We start from the raw sequence: 21,686 nt of genomic DNA, 5'->3' as shown, positions 1-21,686 counted from the left end.
CTTTCCCACTCAAAATGGACATGAAAATCAACGTCCCAAAGTACACGAAGACATCTACCATTAGGAAACACTGCCACAAGACCAATAATCAAAACAATGATTTGCTCCAGACTAAACTGAAGTAATAGGACAATTTAAAGAAAGAAAAAAAATGTTTCATATCCTCAAAGAGATGAAGCGATACATACAGTCTGAAAAAGAATAAAACATTATGAAACAAAATCAGGCATGACTCAGTAACAGGTAGAAAGAGTAAAAAAATGAGAAAAACTGCACATTGAAATAAAAAATTTAATGGGCATTCTTGACTACACAATCAGAAAGAATTACTATATCTGAAGGCACTGGAAAATGATCAAAAGCAGGTAGAAACTGAGGGGAGTAAACATTTTGAAAGGAGGAAATCACATTAGGTAAGATTCGTTTATAAAGCTTTCTGCCTGCGGGCACTATCAGGTCCTCCCAAGTGCAGGAATGCTAATACTCAGAAAAGTGCAGTTTTACTGGCTTGAAGGGTCAATGGGCAGAGTTTAAGGATGCCCAAGTAACTCTGAATGAGGGAGGATACCCAAGAAAGGACAGAGTCACAAAATAGAGTCTCAAAATCTCTGACAAACCTCACCCAAATTTTTGGCTGACTCCTTTGGCTACATTTGGGTTGGAGAGACCATAACAGGTCTGGTGGAAGACAACAGCTGGAAGGCTGGAAGCGATGACAGAAACTTTAACGGCTGCTCACTGCAAAAGACAGAGCTGGAAACTTGAGTCCACATAAAAACAGTGCCTGCTATAACAAAAAGAAACATTCTTCAGAAGAAGATAGTAGAATCCAGAGTCTCTACAATGACTTATTCTCAATGTCCTGTATACATGAAAATGTTATTAAATATGTGAATGTTTATTGCAGCTTTATTCTCCAAACTGAAAGCAACTCAAATACCCATCAACAGGAGAATGGATAAATAAATTGAAGTTTAGTCTTATAATGGAAAGTTACTTGGCCATGAGAAGGAATGAACCACTGATATACACAAAGCATGGATGAATCTCACAGACTTTATGCTGAGTGAAGCAGATAAGCACAAAAGTGGGTATGTTCCATGAATGTGATAAGGCAAAACTGTATATTGTGATAACAATCAGAAAGAGGATCATCTCTTGTGAGACTGATTGGAAAGGGGCATGAGGGAATGTGCTGCTCCAAGGGAAATGATCTGCATTTTGAAGGAGTGTGGCTGTCAAGAACTCCGAAGGGCCTGAGATTTTTACCCTGCTTGCAAGATAACAAGTTAGCCTAACACAGTAAACAAGAAAACATCACTAAACATGTGAACGTTTGTAAAGGACTTCATTATCCACAGCACAATAAGCAGCCTGAGCTTCATGTTTGCATTGGTTCTTGCCTCCTAAGCCTTACAGGGGGTGACACTGAGAGGTCCAGATGGATGCTGTGCACATAGTTAAGTCTGTGACAGAACTGAGGAACCCTAAGCTTAGGGAACCTAAATCTTTTATAAAAGGCAGTAAGTCTGCCTGTCCTTTGCCCTGGAAGGGGACATTATCTTTACTATACTGGACAGTAAACAAACCAGCCTCTTGCTCCAGAAGGAGACTCTGTCTTCCAAGACTGTTGTCTATATAAACATTCCTGAAAAGAGACAGTGCCTGTTTGCAAGAAATGGAGACTTGTAAGGAACTCACGGAAACAGTCTCTAACAGTGGGTTATAAGAATGCATGCATTTGTCAAAATTTATTGAATCTTACATTTGTGATTTGTGCACTACACTGTAATTTAAAACTCCAAAGCAAAACAGTAAGACCTTGTAAAACAAACAAAAAAAGAGACTTAAGTGTGGACAAGTGAAGGGGGACAGAAAAAGGTGAATTCTTTCATTCTGGCAAATCCTCTGAAAGTGGTAGGTTTAGGAGGAACCAGCCTGCCTTACCCAAGTGGCAGCTGACCCCATAACACACTACACCATTTCTTCAAAATACATCATGATTAGACTACACTACATCAGGGCAAGAAAGTTTTTCTTCTTCTCATCATTGCATTCCCTGGCACTCAGTAGTGCTCAATATATTTGTTAGATAAACTTGTACAACCAGGGTGAAAAAGGAACCAATGCTCTGACCCCCAAACTACTGAGTCATCCTCTTCATCCTGCCATCTGTAATCTTTAACTCTCTTGCTTTCTTCACAACATAGTTTTGGAAGGATTTGTTGTTGCTGTGTAATATTCAATTTGTGTGTGTGGTGGTTTCTGAATTGTTACAGCCATTGATATTTAGTGCAGAGGTCAAGTGTGGGTTCTGATTAATTCTGCCTTTATTTGAAGCCCAGCTTTCCCATCTGTTGGCTGTGTAATCTTGGGCAAGTTACTTCATCCCTTTGAATGTACTTCAGCTCCCTTTCTTTAAAACAGGAACAATAGTATCTACTTCATAGGTTTTGAGATGTGTGTAAAGCAATTAGCCTGGGAAACAGTAAGGGCTCAATAAATTTAGCTTTTTCTAAGAAGCAGTTTTAGACATTCTGATTGCTTCATCAGTATCCATTCTGTGCCTTCCCATTATATAGCAGTCATGTAGTGATCCCTTCAAATAAATCGGGCAAATCCCACCCACTCCAGGTAGCGACTCAAGTAAACCACACATAATCTGAAAGTCTGTGGCATCTGTATGATCACAAGAATGATCAACTAACTGGTCAAACAGATCGCATATATGGCCCTACTAAGACATGTACTATAATAAATTTTTTCCTTAATGTGAACTGCTTTTTCATCAAAGGATAAACCCTACTTGGCAATGGTGAATTGTTCTTCGGACATATTTGTACCTTCTAAAATTTTGAGGTTTGCATTCATATTCCTGGGTGAACTAAGAATCTATAGCTTTAATATTAAATTGCCTTTAAGTTTTGATGTCAGGGTAACGTTAATCTTATCTTTATTATGTTCCTTTTGTTCCCGAAGTGCTGCATGTTTAATTCATTCATTTTCCCTTTCTATGCAATGGCTATCAATTTGCCTTTCAGTATTACTTTAAACACATCATCCTCTACTTTTTTTTTTTTTTTTTGCTGTTTTGTTTTCACTATATTTTACCGCATTTTTCTTGACAAAATAGCTGTTTAGAAGGTTTTAAAGTTATTTTCCAGATGATTGTGTTTTTTATTTTCTGGTTTTATTACCTTGTGGTCAAAGAACAAGACCTGTACAACTTCTGTCCTTTAAAACGCACTTCAGGGGAATTATCAGGTTCCAAGGATGGCTTTCAGCTTTTACACTCCACTCAGCTGCTGATGTAGTGTCAAGCAGGTGGGCACCAAATGCTGGCCTATTTCATTCCTCCAGGAAATCCAAGGAAGCCCAAAGGATCTAGCTTAGGATAGAAAAGAGTAAGAGATTTCTTTGCAATTTGTCTGTAGTTTTGTTTTTTAATCCTGCTGTAAATATTCTAAATCAGGTGATGTGCAGAAGTTATCTTTCTGGGCCCCCTGTGCTGCCTTTGCTATTCAGTGTTACTATCTGATCAATTTGTAAACTATCCCATTTGAGAAAAAGTTAGATCCTCTTTTCCATTATTCCCCCCTACCCCAACTGTTAAGGGCCATGTCTCCCATCTATTTGATTCATGTTAACGATACTTCACAGATCATTGTGCTAAGGTCTTCAGGACAATATCTACACCACTTTTTAAAGGCCTTTGTGTTTCTACATTTTAACCCTATATTATCCTGCATATAAACATTACAGTTTGTGGTCTTCACTACTTACTGACTGTAATTTAATAGTGAATATACAGTTATCCCGCCTTATATTTCTCCCGTAAATTGCAATCTGAGGTACTTTATGGGTTAGGTGTGCATGACAGAATTTGAGTGAAAGCTAAGTCTCTTGGAGGAAGCAAATTATTTCATTTTGTTTTTAGAATTAAAAAAATCTAAAGAGTTTTGATCTTAATTGCTTTTCCTTTTGACTTTTGTCACATATACAATTTTTTTTACCTTTTTCAAAGATTTGGACAGGAGACATTCTGTTATTAATTTTATTGTTAACCACCTTGACAGACTTCACAAGATACTTGAAGTTACATTTAATTTTCAAATTAAAAAACAGAAAGTTCGAATTTTTTCATTACAAAAGATAAGAATTTTACTATTGACTTTATCCCCCCAAAAGAAACTGCCATCCCTTCTTGGCCTTCATTAACTTAATCTGGGGTAAACCCCACTTAAAGATTTTGAGGTAATTTAATAAATCTCTTGCTTTAAGTGTTACATTTGCAATAATTATCCTGTGTTATTCTAACAGTAATGCAGCACTGATTTCAATACTCACCGACTGGCCTTTCTTTTCTCATTCTTTTACTCTGAATTTTGATTCATTCTGGTAGTGTACTGATATATTCAAGTAATTTTTTTTTCTACAAAGGGTAAATGAGTAGTACGTTCCACATCACAGAATCCTTTTCTGTTACCGTCACATCTGGATGAGTAGAGGAATCCTGAACTACACAACTCTGCAGACACTGCTCCATTCCAGCCGGCATCTAATGTGCAGAAGAGGATCTTCAGACTCGAGCCTTTTTTTTAAAATTGAGGTTTCTTCTATTAAAACTACTGATTGTTAACTTGTTTTGTCTTCTTTGGGAACATCTCTTATTCTAAGGATGAATCTCAGTGATGAACCTTTTAAATCTCCACCTTTTCTCTCACTATATTCATCTGAGGGTGCTCTGGGTTTACTGTAACTTATTTAAGTTGCAGAATCCAAAGAAAGCTTATTAAGCACAATACATACATACATTGACGAAAACAGTTCTGATCTGGTTGATGAACAACTTGGGGGAAACCCCTCCATCTTATCTTCCTTTTGCTGGCTCATGAGGACCCACAGGGTTCTGAAGCAGTTTGATATTCATCGTTCTTCATTATGGGTTCAATTTTCTTTAATTCTGTGACTATTTACTGTTTGACAGAACTTAGAATTTAGCTTCTTGCTTTCTTTTCCTACTTTTACTCTTCTCATGTCCTCATCATCATAATGCCCAATTGCACCAGAGAAGGAGTGAAAGCAGATATTTTCTAATATTTCTTGCTTTAGACACCCTGGAAGAATAAAGCAAGCCCCTCCTTCTAAATGCCTTAGGATATTGCTCTTCTCTCACCTGCAGAAGTGTCTGTCCCATCAGCCTCATGTTGATATTGCTTAATGCATTAAGAAACTAAAACTTTAAATGAAATACAAGACACAAAAAAATGCATAAACCATAAAAACTACCACTCAGAAAGTTATCACCAACTTATCACCATGCTGGTCAAGAAAGACAAGATTATCAGTACATCCTAAGCCCCTCTGCCCCCTTTTGACACCTCCTCACTCAATTCTGTCTAAAGGCATGCTTTGGTTTTCAACCCTTTCATAGTGGGAATCACAGTATTTTCTTTTGTTGGCTGGTTTGTCAACATTATAATATTCATTGAAATTGTTACATGTATTTAAGAGTTAACTCATTTCCTTGCTATAGGGTATTTCACTGTATCCATTCTGTTGATGGACACTATGGTTGTTTCTACTTTGAGGCTATTACCAATAATGGTTATATTATTTTGGTACACGCATTTTCTTATTTTTGTTGGATATACACTTAGAAGTGGAATTGCTGAGTTGATGGTAGATATGTTTTAGTGTTAACAGACATTTATCAAATATTTCCAAAGTGGCTGAACCAATTTATACTCCCACCAGCAGTTTATGAGTGATTCTGTTGCTCCACACTCTCACCAACATCTGCTATCGTCAGTATCTTAATTTTTGCTGTTCTTATCAGTGTATCTTACTGTAGTTTCAAAATGCATTTCCTTGATGACTAATATTACTGAACATTTAATAGATTTAAAAAATTATTCAACTTGCATTACTTGTCAAAGTAAAAAAAGAGAATGTTTTACTGTTTCTTTAGAAAAGCCAAGGAATTTACACAACCTTCCCTTCATCTGCTAAAAAAAACAGAAAAACAAAAACAAAAAACTGAAATCCCTTCTTGGTCTTCTTTTATGAAGTGCCAGTTCAAACATCTTGCCCATTTACTCATTTCTCAATGAGGATGGATTTAACCAGACCACTCAAGTAATGATGTAATATCCAGCACGTGGTCAGAAATGTTAGCTCCATTTCATTCTTCCAGGAAACCCAAGGACATGCATCAGATGTAGGATTAGGGCAGAGAGGGTCAGGGATTTCCTTGCAACAAGATCAAAGTTCTTAGCATAGTGACTGGAAAGAATACCTTAAAAAAATCCTGCTGTAAGTATATGAAATCTGCCAATGGGCAGAAGCTAAAAGATCTTTCTGGGTCACTTAAGCTGACTCCGTCATTTAGCTTTGCTCTTCTGGTCAGAGGTGGGATCCCTTTTATGACCCTCCCCATCACCAGGTGAATGCCAGTTGTGGTTTTCTTGGTTAAGGAAAAGTTCTAAGATAATGCAGATTCAGAGCTGCTAGTTAAGAAATGCACAACGAAAGCCTTTTCTGATGGGACTTCCACAGCTGTTTCACATTATTAGAACAGCCTTCTATACACAGGTTAGTAAGTACTGTTGGATGACAGGAAGCTAAGGTCTCATTTTACTTTACACAACAATGTGGAATATGAGTCAGCGATTTAAAAATAATCTATGCCTTATGCTTTGTTTAGTAAAATTTTTTCTAGTTTCCACTATTCTTATCTAAGTTTCTATGAATGATTCCAATTTTTCTTCTTACTTGAATGTTTTCATGGGTATTTTCTGCAGAAAATTGGGAGAAGGTTGCAAGCATTTGTGTTATTTATATAGTCTTTATTAGCTTTTATTTTCTGGATGAGAAAACAGGTTAAAAAAGATGATGTTGATATCATTTATGAAATATGCTACTGGGTGAACTGAAGACTAATAATATCAATAATATGATACATTCTTATATTACAGGTAACTGGAAGCTATTAAACAGATAGAATCTGGGTATTCCAGGCACACTGGTAATCTTGCAGGATGATGTAAGGAGATCCATTTCCATTTTTTGTGTGAAATATTTTGACTTATTGCAGGGGAATAAAACTGGGCTGGGTGAAAGACGGGACTACACTCAGTGTCTGTGATTCCCAGATTTGGGGTAAAAGTAGTAGGAAATGAGCCCTTGTTAGGAGCTTCTGGTGAAGGGATAAAGCCAAGATGGTACTAGTGGGAGATGAACCTGAAGGAGCTCATGATGACAAAGCAAAGATAGGTGCTCTCTCTCCACATGTAGTCTTTTCCTTTGCCATTGCTGGTCTGATTTTGACATTGCCAAAGCAGGTCAGCCAGCCTCAGTGCTCTCAACAACTACTATATTCTTCCTAAAGTCAGTCTTACAAGTAGCAAATTGTGATTTCCTTCTCCACCTTCTCCCAAATGTCACACTGATACTTATGTTTCTTAAGTTACTAATGTATTAACGAATAACAGGAAGAAAGTTTTTTTGTGCCAATGGATCAATAATAAAAGGACCACAAAAACTAACTTTAAGGGCCCAAAACCAATACAAGAGATGGACTCTGTCTGTGATGAAAGGAAAATTATGTCTTTTTGTACATCAGATCTTCCAGTAAATTAGATAACTTTTAATTAGATGACTTTAAATCTCTTCTTTTACCATTAAAAAAAGTCCATAAAAATAACAGAAGTAACAAAATCCTAAGAACTCTGGCTAATGAATGCTGTGACCTATGTATTACTAACATTGGAAAATGATAGTATATGAACAAGAAAATCAGTAGTAACACCATTTACCTACAAAACCAGAAATGGAGAGAGAGGGAGGAAAATTCAGAGTGTAGATTCACAGGAGTACCTGTAAGCACTCTGGTTATCCTACTGTGCTCAATATTCTTCCCAATTTCTGTGGAACATAGCACTTGCCTTTTCACATAATTCCTGATTTTTACATCTCAAATACAAACAATTTCCCTAGAACAGTCTTCTGAGGCCTTCCTTCCACCAATTCTGCAGCGCTGTGGTCAGAAAGGCAGTCTCTAGGGCACCACAGTGGTTGTAGTCTTGGTCAGCTTGCATGTTAGCCAGCTCACATGGACCCTGACATCTAGACATTGGCTGCAATTCACATACAACAGTCATGGGCCTCCCTCTTCCTACGATAACCACTCAAATGGATTTTCAGAAGGCCTCGTAACTTTCTCAAACTGCAGTGGGACCTGCCTATTCTCCTGAGGACAAGTCTTTTCTAATTAAACACAATTAAAGCATGGTCATTGTAATGAGTGAACTGCAATTTCATGTTTTAACTAAGTTATTTCTGTCTGATCCCCTAGCAATACTGTACCTTCAGTTCCCAGGATCCGTGGATCTTGAGTTAGTTTCTAGAAAAGGAAATAATGCAATCCATTTATTAGAATTCAGATATTAAAATGGAACTCTCACTTAATAAGGATGACCTTTATGTTTTCTCTCTTCAGTGAAATCATATGTGAAAATAATGGCCAAGATTTTTAATAGAGCTTATTATCCACATATGGAAGAAATAAAACTTGCATGTGGCTGTATCGCTGGGTGAAAAGGCTATATAAATATTTCATTTGTTTTTGCCCTTTCTGATTGTTAGTTTTATGCATTCCTTAAGAAATCTGACAGTTAAACTGCACTTACAAATCAACAGATTTTTTTTTTTTTGGTTATACCAAAAAAGCATTCACTTTGTAAGAGGATTCACTTTAAGACGGCAAGAATACTTACATAAATATACATGTATTTCTATACTCTTGTGATTATTCTATTTCAGTTTTTTAGACACTGATAAAAATCACCTTCATGTACCTTTGTCATTTAAAAAGAACGACATATACTTATGTACTTCTTCAGAGCCAAAATCTGATAACTTATGAACATAATTCACTTCAAAATAAATGTAAATTTAAAAATTAAGTGGAAGCTTTAAGTGGTATAAAGCAAATGATTACCATTCTTTACAAATATCAAAAAATATCTGCAATGTGAAAAAGCTGGCCTGACAGTTTACTATTTGTGAGACTGCTTCTGTTTTTCAGTTTTTTATTGTAATTCATATGTACTGATCTTAAATTGAGGGAAAGCAGATGCTTAATTCTAAAAAATATCCAAGGTAAAAACACTTGGAAACTTCTCAATGTCGTATTTTACAACAGTCCAACCTAAGGTCCAAAACATGGAATCTCTTTAGGCCAGTATATTACAAAGTCAATGCCAGTGACTACTTGATCAGAATCACTTTGCGAGCTTGTGAAAAACCCACCCCAAACCTGCAAAATCTGTGTGCCTGCGTTTTAAACAAATATCTGAGGTGATTCTTGTAGACACCAGTGTTTAAGAGCCACTGCTTTGGACAATACAAATTCTATCATTTCAGGCTCAGTGCGTTAGGTAACATTGAAATGCTGCTGTTTTTGAGTGGCAATGTTTATCACCACCTAGTGGTAAAGTGTCTCATTTCTTTTTTCTGTCAGTTCATTAATATTGAGGAAGTGGAGAACAAAATTCAGAGAAAGCTAAAATTTTAGAGTAATAATTTCTTTAGTATTTTGCATTAACTTTTGATCTGGGATAGGGTAAAAAAATTTTAAAAATAAACTTGTAAATAAAACCGCACCATACCATATGAATAAAACACAGTATACATTCCAGAAATTTTCTTAAAATCTACTTGTAATACTTGTGCCCTGTTAGTTGCATGCCTCTAAAAACACACTTATTTCACAGTGCAAACTATGATCCTCCTTCAGAGATCCAGGGATGGTGTGTATTAGCATATTAAAGGCCCCGGAAGTTTCACTGGCAAAAAAAATCTGTGAATTAATAACTGAACATTTCCTAAACATGTCTGACCATGAAAATTTCTTTCCTAAAGAATATTTATTGATTTCTCTCAAAACAACACTATTTCAAGGAACAGTTTGGGACACGATGCTCTAGAAGCAGCAAATCTGATAGCTGCTTTCAGCACCTGCGATGTATCGTCTAAGACCCGACAATAATTTTACAAGAAAGTTTGATCATGCTTTATTTTAAATGTTATTTGTTATGTGAACCACATAATTGAAACAAAAGTTTAACTGTACTGTTTATTAGCATTTTTTAAAATTAAAACCCCACTATGTTGGCAATTTTAGTAATGATGTATACACAGTATCAAAATATCTATATATTGTGTTCTTATACCAAAAGTGCATATGAGCAGTAAACATTTGGGTGAAGACTTTTTAGTGGATGGGGGTATAGCTCAGTGGTAGAAGGCATGTTTGTCATATACGTCTTGGGTTCAATCCGCAGTAACTCCATTAACAAAGAAACAAAAATAAAGTTTTAGGAATCAACTGCAAAAGACAGGAAAAGTAGGAGTAAGGCTAAATGATTGAGAGGATTAAGATTAAATACACACTGAAGCCAAAGTGTTCACTGAGTCACACAATTGGGAGAGAAACACAAGAGAAGTTTGCACTAAAAGAAAAGCAAAAAAAGTATAAAAGCAAAGAAGTGTTTTGCAGGTAGACATCTATGATATATATATATTTTTAAAGAATTTATATGAAGGACTGAAGGAAGTAAACCTGGATGAGGCACCCAACTGAAATCATGACTGCTGGAACTGGCTACCTGACCTTAAATGTAGAATAGAAAATGTGGGATTATTTAATCTGCATAGAAAATTTGGAGGGCAGGAGGGTATATGAGAGCTACTATGTGAAAGAGTCAACTTCTTCTATATGGTCCAGTGAAAAACTTAAAGACTAATAAGTCAAAGTACAAGGAAATCAGATTTTATGTCAATTATGAGGATTAACCAAAGACGCAATGAACTTGGATAGGAGGTAGGTAGCTCCTAACTTTTATATTATTTAGATTAACCACCTGACAGGAATATTTTGGGGAGTATTCAAGCATTACTTGAGGGGTAGAGCCAGATAACCTACAGGGCACAATTTAATTCCAATCTGTGAAAACGGAATTATGTGTGCAGTAAATGAGTTTGGGATGAATAAATCTATCTGTTGGTAATTAATTCTCAACTCTCCTCACTTAGGTTTTTCATTTCTAAAGACACCATTTGCTTTCTTTTTAAAGTATGCCCTTTGGTTCACAGAAAGATACTCGGTTCAATTCTTGTTCAGTAAGTCTTGCCTGAGAATTAAGATAGGAAATTTTCTTATCTCAACTTGCGAAAATTACTGATTCAAAAAAAGGAGTTTAATTTTCCAGCAGAGAGATGTCCAAGTATGAAATATGCTATTATGCTCAGTTGAATTTAATCTTTTCCCTATTTTTAATTTAACTCAAGATGTGAGAGGCATAATGAGGTAATTAAGTGATGTTTTAACAGCTGCATACCATTTATAATGTCTTTTTTTTTTTAAGGTGCCAAACTCTCAGCTTAGATATACCTTTAGATATACATGTCATTCACCACAAGAAAAAATTTTTTCTTGGATTTTCAGAATGCAGAGTAGGCTTCTAATTTTTAATCTTTTTTGAAATGACTATTCTTCCTCTTAGCCTGTTCTGAAAATTGCTTTCATGCCATATTTTTGGAGTGGCCATTATGTTTTGTATTTGTAGAGGGAAAATGTCCACCCCTCCAAAAACACTGATATTTATTTAAACTTACTGAGAATAACTTAAATTTTCTTTATTTTCATTGCTCTATAATCTTAAAAGATCTTTACAAAATTACCAACAAATTTTGGTATAACTATAAAAATACAATATAAAAATATTTCTAATGATATGTCTTTTGGCTCCTGCTTTAGGTAAGTGTAAGTAGCCAATCTACGTGTGTAGACTGAGTACTCAGCAATGATCATATTTTATTGAATCTAAGATGCAACTGATTGAAAGAAGCACTTTTATTTTATGTTCCACTAAGAAAGAAAAAAAAAGGTTGTCAATTGCACCATGGCACACAATTGATATCTAGATATTTCCAATTTCAAAAGTGTAAAAATGTGAAAAAATGTGCATCTCAAAATCAATAAAATATGTCATTCAAATTCTAAACACTGTCTATTAAGTTTTATCATTCTCATCTTTCACATAAATAAGGCATGATTTAGTTAAGCAAAGAAAACTTTATTTCTGCCACACATGACAACATATTGCTCTAAGAAACAACTACTATATTAGTTTTATCATTAACGTGTGGTTTAAAAATACATGTCAACAATCCCTGCTCCCCAGACAAAACAATACTGTGCAGAGACTATCAGGTATATGAAAAAAAAAAGCTGTCAACTGTCCACAGGGAGTGCGTCCAGTCACATTTTCAGTCAGTCAGCTGAGGATTATGTCATTATATAGTCTCTGTTCTGTAGAAAGAACACAACACAAGTATGAAAATCATCACCTGAAAGGAAATAGCTATTGTATTTAATATTCCTAAAATCTTAGGAATTGTTTCTTTATTTCAATATACCCAGTGTTATCTGCTTACTTAATTTTAGATGCCCCCAAATAAGCAAAACCAAACTTACTCATAAGGATGATGTAAGCAGGTACTGAATTTCTGGAAGCAAAATGCTGTGAATTAATACAAAAATCATGCCTGTAAGGATTACAGTTTTGAGTTTTACCCCTACACACCAGGCTGATGGGTGGGTGTTTGTATTTGTCTTCTTAACCATGAGTCCGACTACAGCATGTATGAATGCTGAAATATTTTGTTCTCTTGGGTGGCTAAACTCAATTAACCATCATTGTTCAACCATAATTGAGGAACAAGGATAAAATTCAAAGGGATTTTCCTCAAAACAGTATGTCAAGATGCAAAACACAGGAAGTGAAAAAAGTGAGATTTGTACTGTTTTATGTGATTTAAGAAAAAGGATACGGACCTATTAAACACACACACACACAAACACACACAAATCAGGATGCTCTGAAATACTAAAATTTCTATTTTCCTCAAATAGAAGGAGAAATACATTTTTGCACATCAGACCCATCTCAAAATAGAACTTAACCACTTTCAAAGTGATATTCTTAGGCCAGCTTTTTCTCCTACTTCTTTGGCACAGCCCAGTTAATCCTAGACTTATTCCTCAGAGACAAAAGGAACTAGGCTTCATGAGCAGTGTTTGTGTTCTCTTGAAATTAAAGAAACAAATAGAAAAGTGCCCCTCACCTACCCCCAAAATCCTCAATGGCTACAATCATGTAAAATTTATGAATCTTGCACATACTTCACTGAACCTTAAAATAATATATTTATTTAATGTGCTAATAAAGGAAGAGATTCTCATTATGAAGTCCATGGTAAATGAAGAATCAAAGCAAAAATACACTTAAAAAGCTATGCTGCTGCTAGAAGACACTCAAAACTAATATAGTTCTTCCTGTCCTACCATATTCAATTAATCTAACCCTACTTTATCTTGGCCCTAGGTATGTACAACAGCTCAATAAAGAGAAAAGGACAGATTTCTATTTCATGACTAGTCAGTCATGCTGAAGAATATGCACTTCCTCTAATGGAGAAAATTAGAAGAACGTACATCACTTCTATGGGGGGAAACATGGTATTATAAAGCTTTGTTCTCACACACCTGCTGGCCACAAGGTAGTTTTATATCATTAAATTTAGTTTCTGATTGTTTGGATGAGATGACATCTCAATGGTTTCACTGAAATCAGCAATATGAGTTTTAGTTCACATTTGCAAAGCAGCTTTATTTTATAAGGAATTTTGCTGACTCATTTTCTCTCAATAACCTTATTAAAAAAAAAAATTGGCCTCAAAAGGTGACGAGATCTGCCTAATCATAGTTAAGTGTCAGAGCTGGAATTTCAACCCAGATCTTCTGACTTTAATATTCCATTCTGTATAAATAACCATTTAAAAAGGCTTATTCACAGGAGTAATTTATATATTTTTCTCGCATAAAAAGTTAGTATTATCTTTTTTTAAGGACAAAGATTCTTTAAATAGGAGTAAGAAGTAATTATTACTTATATTTTGAAATATTCACAGGCATGAATACATTTTTGCATGCTATTTTAGAAGCTAGCTTGTCTAAACAGAATTCAGTTCTTAACATTTTATTTGTAAACACGAAAAACTGCTTTGTTATATGAAAGACTTGCTTTTTTTTTTTTACTGGCAAATTGAATATTTCTACATTGAACGGAGTAATGGGAGTGTATTCTATAATTAAATAAGACATAGAAAACATTTCTAAATTGGGATTATTCATAATGGGCACTTCCTATTGGCAGCTACCTTCTGGAAGGAAGAACTAATCACTTGACCTGCTCTATCAGAGGAAGGGTCATCAGCAGTAAGGCTTTAGACAGTTCATTCTGATACTTGCTAGATCTCATAATTGGTCAGAAAGAAAACTTGGGGAAGAGAAAATTGCTGTCAAGCCAGTAACTTCAAACTGAATCTAAAGTGCTTGGCAAGTGCTACTATTTGACCAGCAGTTGACTTGGGAAGCTGGTGTGTGAGAACAGGGAAGCTCTGAACTTCCCCTGAAACTCAGAATTCATTTCCAGAATAAAAAAGTGAAAGAGTTGAACATTTCTAATTTTAAATAACATTGCCCCAAACCATGGAGATATAAACTGTTCTAGAAAGGGAAATTTAAGTTTAATTTTTTAAAACTAAAAGCAAAAGGAATTCATATAGCTGTATGTAGCATTATTTTTAATAGACAAGTTTTTGGTAAATTGTCAAAGTTATTTTTAAAAATACATATATATGCACATAGAATATTTTCTGAATATGTAGTTTTAATGGACAAACTCACAAATATAAAAGTGCATAAAAACAGCAATATTTAGGTTAAAAGGTCTAAAAAGATGTATTATAATTGGCCCTCAAACAATGTAGGGGCTGGGAGGGTGGCAAGCCCCCACACTGTGTATCACTTATCATAGGCCCTCCATATACACGGGTTCTCCTCCATGGTTTCTACATCCACAGATTCAATCAACCCCAGCCAACAGCAGATGGTATAGTACTGTAGTATTTACTGGAAAAAGATCCATGTACAAGTGGACCTGCACAGGTCAAACTTGCATTGTTCAAGGCTCAATTGTTTTTGATACTGCTTTTTAGGCATTTCATTAGTTTATGTCAAAACATTCCTTATAATGACTGTCAAAAATTATCTCAATTCATAACTCAAGACATTACTCCTTCAAGTTAAAAATCTTTAGAAATACTTCAATTTTAAAGTTTATGTAACTATATAGTAAAAAGTTTAATTCTTAATATCTAAGACATCCATACATATACAAAAATACCACTTAATTTTCTAAACTGAAATCTGAATTTATTTTATAAAAAGAGATATTCTCCCAGGAAACTCCAAAAACATTTTTTTTTTAAAGTTTAAGAAGTTCAAGTGTAAAAAATATATTGTAGCTGGGTAGGGGTATTGCTCAGGGGTAGAGCACATGCTTAGCATGCATGAGGTCCTGGGTTCAATCCCCAGTACCTTCATTAAAAAAAGAAAAAACTGTAAAATTAACTCCTGAGCTGTGGATTTATCAGCAAACTTTTAAGCCACAGTGCTTTTAACCAACAACTTCTAAATCCTTAGAAAGGAACTCTATACACATTCCTCTCATTCAGATTAAAAAGAGCTTACCTCAAGAATCAGTAAGTTCTCTGTCGTTTGTTAGATTCTTCTCTTGGGGAATCTGCCAGCATAACTTTAAGTCTGACTCCATTCAGGATCTTTCCATGTAAAGTAGTAATGGCATCATTAGCACTTATTCTATCTGCATACTTGGCATACCCCACATTTTTTCCTGACACAAGGTAAACTTCGATCAGGTTACCAAAACGGCTGCAACAAAGTAAAACAAAGATCAACTGAAATTGATAAATACAGCTGCTCAGGTCTAGAAGTTGACATCCATTCTGGACTCCTTTTTTACTCCTTCCCCAACATCCAATCTCTAATTCAAATCAATCTTCCTTCTTAAACACTTCCTCCATCAGTCAGTTTCTCTTCATTCGCACTCAGGTCTCCTTCTTCATTCAGAATATCATTATCTTTTTCTTAGATTACTCTAATACCTTCTTCACTAGTTTCCCTGCCCACTGGACTTATTCCTCTCCAATCTACCCTGTCTTCTGGGGGAAATTTCTAAAAAACAGATATGATCATTTCCTCCCCAAAAGTCCCTTCAGCAGTTCCTCATGCCTACAGGGTAAGGAAAAACTCCCTGACATAGCTTGTGGGCCTTTCTTGACTGGGTCCTTGTCATCTTAAGGCTTCATCCTCCCTGAGTCTCTTAAATCTCCTCTACTAATGACTTCCTTTCACATTCTCTCTGGCAGCAATTACTTCATATGCCCAGCTTTCTTCCCTGCCTAAATGAATTTATCCTTCAGCTCTCCACTAGACCTTGCTTCTTTCAAGAAGTCTTCTCTGAGTTTCTAAAGTGGGTGCCCCTATTTATTCCAAAGCCTGAACATTCTTTTCCACAACACCAATCTCACTAAATTTCCTATTTACTTGTCTGTCTCCTATGTGTGATTAGTTCTAAAAGGACAAGAACAATTATGTCTTGTTCACATAATATGTTTTATTTACACACTGTCTCTGGTACTTAGCAGTGACTGTCTGGCATAGAGGGGAGGTTCAAGAAGTAAAATTAAATAAATCAGTTAAATAGAAGTCAAAATACTTGAACCACATCCCTGATATTTTGTGATGCTCTTTAGTAAGCTTTATATCTTTTTAATTCACTAACATTGCTGTAAAGCAAATAGGAAAAAGACCAAAAAGGAAAAATTAATGTTAAAGAAGTAATATTAAAAACAAAAGTCCTCTGCCTTTTTACACTTCTTGTATGATCTTCCCTACGATCAAGTAATTGTTTACTCAATGAATTATTTAATTCTTTAGGGTCCAACAGAGTGCTGACAAAATAGAAGATGCTTAGTTAACACTGTTCAGTTGAATTACAACTACAAAGGAAAAGATATGTGAAAAGAATTCTAGAGGACAGGTGTATATAAATGTATCTTCTATTAAGAAACAAATGATTTGTTCATTCTATGCAAGCAACTTTTCAAAACAAAACTATGTGTTTTAAGTTTGCAAAACAAAATAAAAGGAAATTCTGTGTGGAGACTTAGGATGTGTAAATAATAAAAAAGAGAAGGAAATTATCATGTATTTTAAAAGGTGATATAAATAAGGGCTTTTTTAAACCATAGAACAAATCATCTCTGCATGAGACACAGGAAGTTTTAAGACTGTGAGAGTGCTTAAATGACTGGCTTAAATAAATTATATTATTTTAAAGTGTAACTCTGTGGAATTGAAATCTTACCAGAATATATCCTCTAGTACATCTAAAGGTAAAGGATGAGGATTAAACACGATAAAAAGTCTTTCTTTCACAGGAGTGTCAGGAGGGGCTTTTTTCTTGCATGATGGAAGTACCACATCTGTCTGGATTTGAGGCAGCTGCGATCCAGAACTTCCTCCAAATTGCTGTTGAAGAGTTAGGGACAAAATGACGAAAAGAAAAACTACACTTTAGGGATTTTAAGTCAAGAGCTAAAGAGATGTGTATCATCCGTGGACTATAGTTCTGAAAATTTTCTTATGCCAGTAATAAGCAAAGGTCACATTTATTTTATACCCTAATGATGTAGTGTGAAGGTTAAATTTTTACCTACTTACCAAAAATTGCTGCTGACTTGGGTTATTCCACACCATTGATGCAAGCTGTGCAGCTACCATCTGCGTTGCCATTTTTCTAAGGAGACTAGAGATAAGAACTGGTAATTTACAGAAAACCAGAAATATTCAGTCTCCTAACAGTAAAACAGTCTTGTTTTATGTGACTTCCTCACCTGAGAGGGCAGTTGCTTTCTATTTTTACTCTCCAAGTCATACCATGTACACCCAAAATTTGGCTTTAGACCAGCTCCTGGAATGGTACTTACTCTGTTGCATTACTCCCATCATCAATGAAGGAAACACCTATCCGATTCCCAGGAGGGTACTGAAATCCATGCAACTTGTATTTTGCATAAATAGCTGATGCTACATTAAAATACTGAACCACTCCATGACCTAAAACACAGTAGAGAATATACAGGAATTAAAAAGAAAGCAGATTGGATCCTAAAGCCTGTGTTACCACAAAAATGAAACAATATAGAAAAACACTAATATCACACAACTAGTAAATATATAATCAAATGTGTCAGAAAACCAAGTTCTCTTTTGCATGTGCTCAACAGCTGTGTTCCTACAAAGCAAAGTGTAAATCAGATTTTGGTAAAAATATGAACATGATATTTAAAAAAAAATGGGATCACTAGCTTAAGTTCTGTCAAATGAATTTAAAGTTATTGGTATTTCTTGTATGACAGAGACACATCTAAGAAATTAAAATTTTTCCCTATCATGCTGAGTAGGAAATGGAATGAGAAGTGACATATGAAAAGAATACATAGGCATCTTGACTAGCAGCAGTGGTACAGAGAGGAAAGGGATATATGCATGAAATATAAGTCACATATTTCACACTCCTTTAGCTAAGGGGACAAATTTCAGTTCAGGAAGGTGATGCTAAAGGCGAGGATTATTTACACTGGAGCCCTTATATGGCAAGCCTAAGAGCTTGTAACACAACCAAAAGGTTTTCATGATATATTTATAATATAACTCACTTTGGGAAAAGCAATGTTATAATTTAATGTTCCTCTCTAAACTCAAGCATCTCCACATTTTAATGAAATTAAAATAAAACTCAGAAGCAAATGAACATATAAAACTAATTCAAATAGGATTCTAACTGTATGTTACTTCTATTAATAAAAAGGTGTTTCAGTGATACACATATTTATCAGATACAGTCAACTAGAGAGACAATAGAGAAGGTAAAGGAATAAATACATTTCAAAGTACCAGATAAAAGGGAGAGAAAACACAGAATTACATATAATAGTAAATGTGCCAGAAAACACAAAATCGTGCCTTTGAGTCAGAACAAAGAATAATAGCATAAAACTGGGTTAAATTTGGAGATGGTACAAAGTAGGTCAAATGGGAAGTCCTGCTAAAAGACCAGTACTGGGTAGGGTAATAGTGAGTTCGTGGGGGTGTCTGCATGAAGGACGGAGCACTCTAGGCCCGTCAGCCCAGATAATCTGACTCACTTATCTACTTCCCCTCAACATCCATAAAGACACCCTAAAAAGACTAAATCAAGTATATTTATAGTACTGGAAGGGATACCAAGTATGATTTCTCTGTACCTCCAATTCCTTAAAGCAAACCAACAAACCCTTATTTACTGAGTGCTCATTCTGTGCCAGGACTTACATTAGACATTTTACATACAGTATTTCTAATTTTTGCCTAACCTTGGCATGAAAGGTACTAGTAATCCCATCTCACAGATGAGGAAAGAATGGCTCAAAGAGAATAAGCAATTTGCCACAGTCTTAGAGCTACGTGTTACTGCGGGGATTTGCAGCTGAGTTGGCTGCGAAGTGGAATGCCGAATTTTTCCCCTATGCCACAAGGACTCTATTTCCTTAAAAAAAAGTCAAAAGGCTTACAAGAATACAAAGATGGATTAAGCTAAAACCAGATAATAGATTTAATCAATTAATGACTTAACAAGTTCAAATGGCTGATACTAGAGCCTTGCTTCTATTAAGAGTGGGGAGAAGCAGAGAGAGAAAGTAGAGCAATTATGACACGAATGGAAGGAGTTCCATTCTGAGCAATAAAGTTTAAGAAAAGACTTAGGGATGAGAAGGAAACTTAAATGGTTTTGTAGCTTTGCCTAGCATTAATCAAGAGCACAGAGAGAGACCTTATCCTAGGTAACTTCTGTTGTACAACTGGAAACAGAGAATGCTCCATTTTGTGGGAATTAAAATATTTAAAAAATAAATGAGTCTGGGGGGACAGCTCAGTGGCAGAGCACATGTTTAGCATGCACGAGGTCCTGGAGACTGAACCCGGGTTCAATTTCCAGTACCTCCATTAAAAACAAAAACAAATGAACAAAACAAAACAAAAAGAAAGAAAAAAAATGACTCAGTATAAAGGAGATATATTCCCAGGGACTTCTTTATTAAGGTACCGCTGTATTTGAAAGTTTAAAGTGGAGGAAAAGGAAACAAAACTGTCACACAAACAGCATCTGACATGAAAAGTGCCATGGAGAAAAGCTATTTGAACAAAACACAGTATATTTAAAAATAATATAGATGGTATTTTACCATAATTAGAATAAGGGTCTCGTTGAACTTCACAGTATTCCAATCCTGGTACTATATCAAAAATGCTGAAAAGCTGCTCTTCGGTGAAAGGAACTCTTGATACAACTGACAGGCGTTTGGAGATGGCTTCCTGGCCTCTGCTGTCATTCTTGTCAAAACTTGAAAATTCAGATTGTTGTTCTCCAACAATATTGGAAAAAAAAGCAATCTTTAAATTTCTATACATTCAAAGACTCATTTAACACTTTAGGTACTAAAATAAAAGGAACTGTCATTCAGTCCCTTGTATGAACAAAGGCCCTGCATTCTGTAGTATGCTCTTGGTCATCAGCACTATCAGAAAAGACAATGACGAGAAAACAGACAACTCTCCCCCACTCCCCTGCCTCAACACAGAAATACAGGCAGAAATGTGTAGTCTAATTTCACAGGAATGCATTTACTATGCAAAACTGCAAAATATGGCAAGTGTTCACCTAAAAGGAAGCTTTGCCAAATAACATTTACAGGTCTTACTTTCAACATTCATTTCCCCCTTTTTTAACTCCCACTTTTGTCATTCCTTTCCTTTCTCTACTCCTAACTTTAAAGTAGCAGTAGTTTCGGGATAGAATTTTAGGATTCATACTGAGGGTTTATCTGTATTTGTCTTTCATATTTCTTGATCAGCTGCACGGAGGCAGAAGCTCACCTCCCCACAAATGGCAGTGACATAGTGTAATATTTAGATAATGCATTACTAACCATAAAACCTGTAATTGGAAATAAGTTAAACAAAATAAGTGTTAAATGTTAAGGAAATGAGGCATCATAATCAGCTTCTTAAAAACCCTATAAATTCTTTTACTCACTCTGTGAGATTTACAGGCTGCTGATAAGAGTATTAAGAAAAACCCTCCAAATCAGATTGCATATATTACTTATACCATCAAAGTAAAGATAGCCCCACTTACCAAATGGAAACATATTTACTCTAGGTTCATGTCCCAAAGTCTCCTGCCTCATATTACTGTAATAATCTTGTTCTGAGGATTCAGATGCTTTATTTTTAGGTTCAGCCAAGATTGCCCTAAAGCCTGAAAAAGAAAATCCATAAAGTTCAAACTTTATAGCAAATTTAACACAGCTACAAATATGCTTGATTGATAGTGCTTGACTTAGCTTTATAATTGTGTAAAACAAAATCCACACAGCCATCTCCACCAGACCTACTTTTTTGCCCTTTGGAGGATGGTTAAAAGTAAATGAGAAACAGCCAAGAATCCCAAATTATGAGTCAATATAGACATGAAAGATCAGCAATTCAGTGTTATCCTTTCCAGTCTCCCGCTACTATAGATGACATCGTCACTCATTCTCTCAGGCAACTCAACATCAAAATCTAACAGTGCCTCTTCACACCCAGC

At 35.4% G+C, this 21,686-nt stretch overlaps 1 protein-coding gene across 10 annotated transcripts in view; it reads right to left on the bottom strand.

Moving 5' to 3' along the window:
- Positions 1 to 277: 277 nt before the first annotated feature.
- Positions 278 to 21,686, bottom strand: part of RBM45 (RNA binding motif protein 45) — a 29,639-nt gene continuing 8,230 nt past the window's right edge. Inside the window, exons 4-12 of one of the 10 annotated variants that reach the window (XR_010380630.1) lie at positions 21,237 to 21,356; positions 20,281 to 20,469; positions 17,983 to 18,112; positions 17,717 to 17,801; positions 17,361 to 17,524; positions 15,662 to 15,862; positions 4,348 to 8,404; positions 3,198 to 3,388; positions 278 to 787 (exon numbers count right to left, since the gene is read on the bottom strand). Coding sequence is in view for 5 of the 10 variants with exons in the window: in XM_064484934.1 (XP_064341004.1) it covers positions 15,670 to 15,862; positions 17,361 to 17,524; positions 17,717 to 17,801; positions 17,983 to 18,112; positions 20,281 to 20,469; positions 21,237 to 21,356 (881 nt within the window). In the remaining 5 variants the exon portion in view is untranslated. Of the gene's footprint in view, positions 3,389 to 4,347; positions 12,377 to 12,541; positions 12,588 to 15,661; positions 15,863 to 17,360; positions 17,525 to 17,716; positions 17,802 to 17,982; positions 18,113 to 20,280; positions 20,470 to 21,233; positions 21,357 to 21,686 lie in introns of those variants that run through there. The other 9 variants (XR_010380631.1, XR_010380628.1, XR_010380629.1 and 6 more) reach the window with 9 other exon arrangements.

The sequence above is a fragment of the Camelus dromedarius genome, chromosome 4, assembly GCF_036321535.1.
Source record: "Camelus dromedarius isolate mCamDro1 chromosome 4, mCamDro1.pat, whole genome shotgun sequence".
Lineage (NCBI taxonomy): Eukaryota > Metazoa > Chordata > Mammalia > Artiodactyla > Camelidae > Camelus > Camelus dromedarius.
This window is presented reverse-complemented; position numbering and strand designations above follow the sequence as displayed.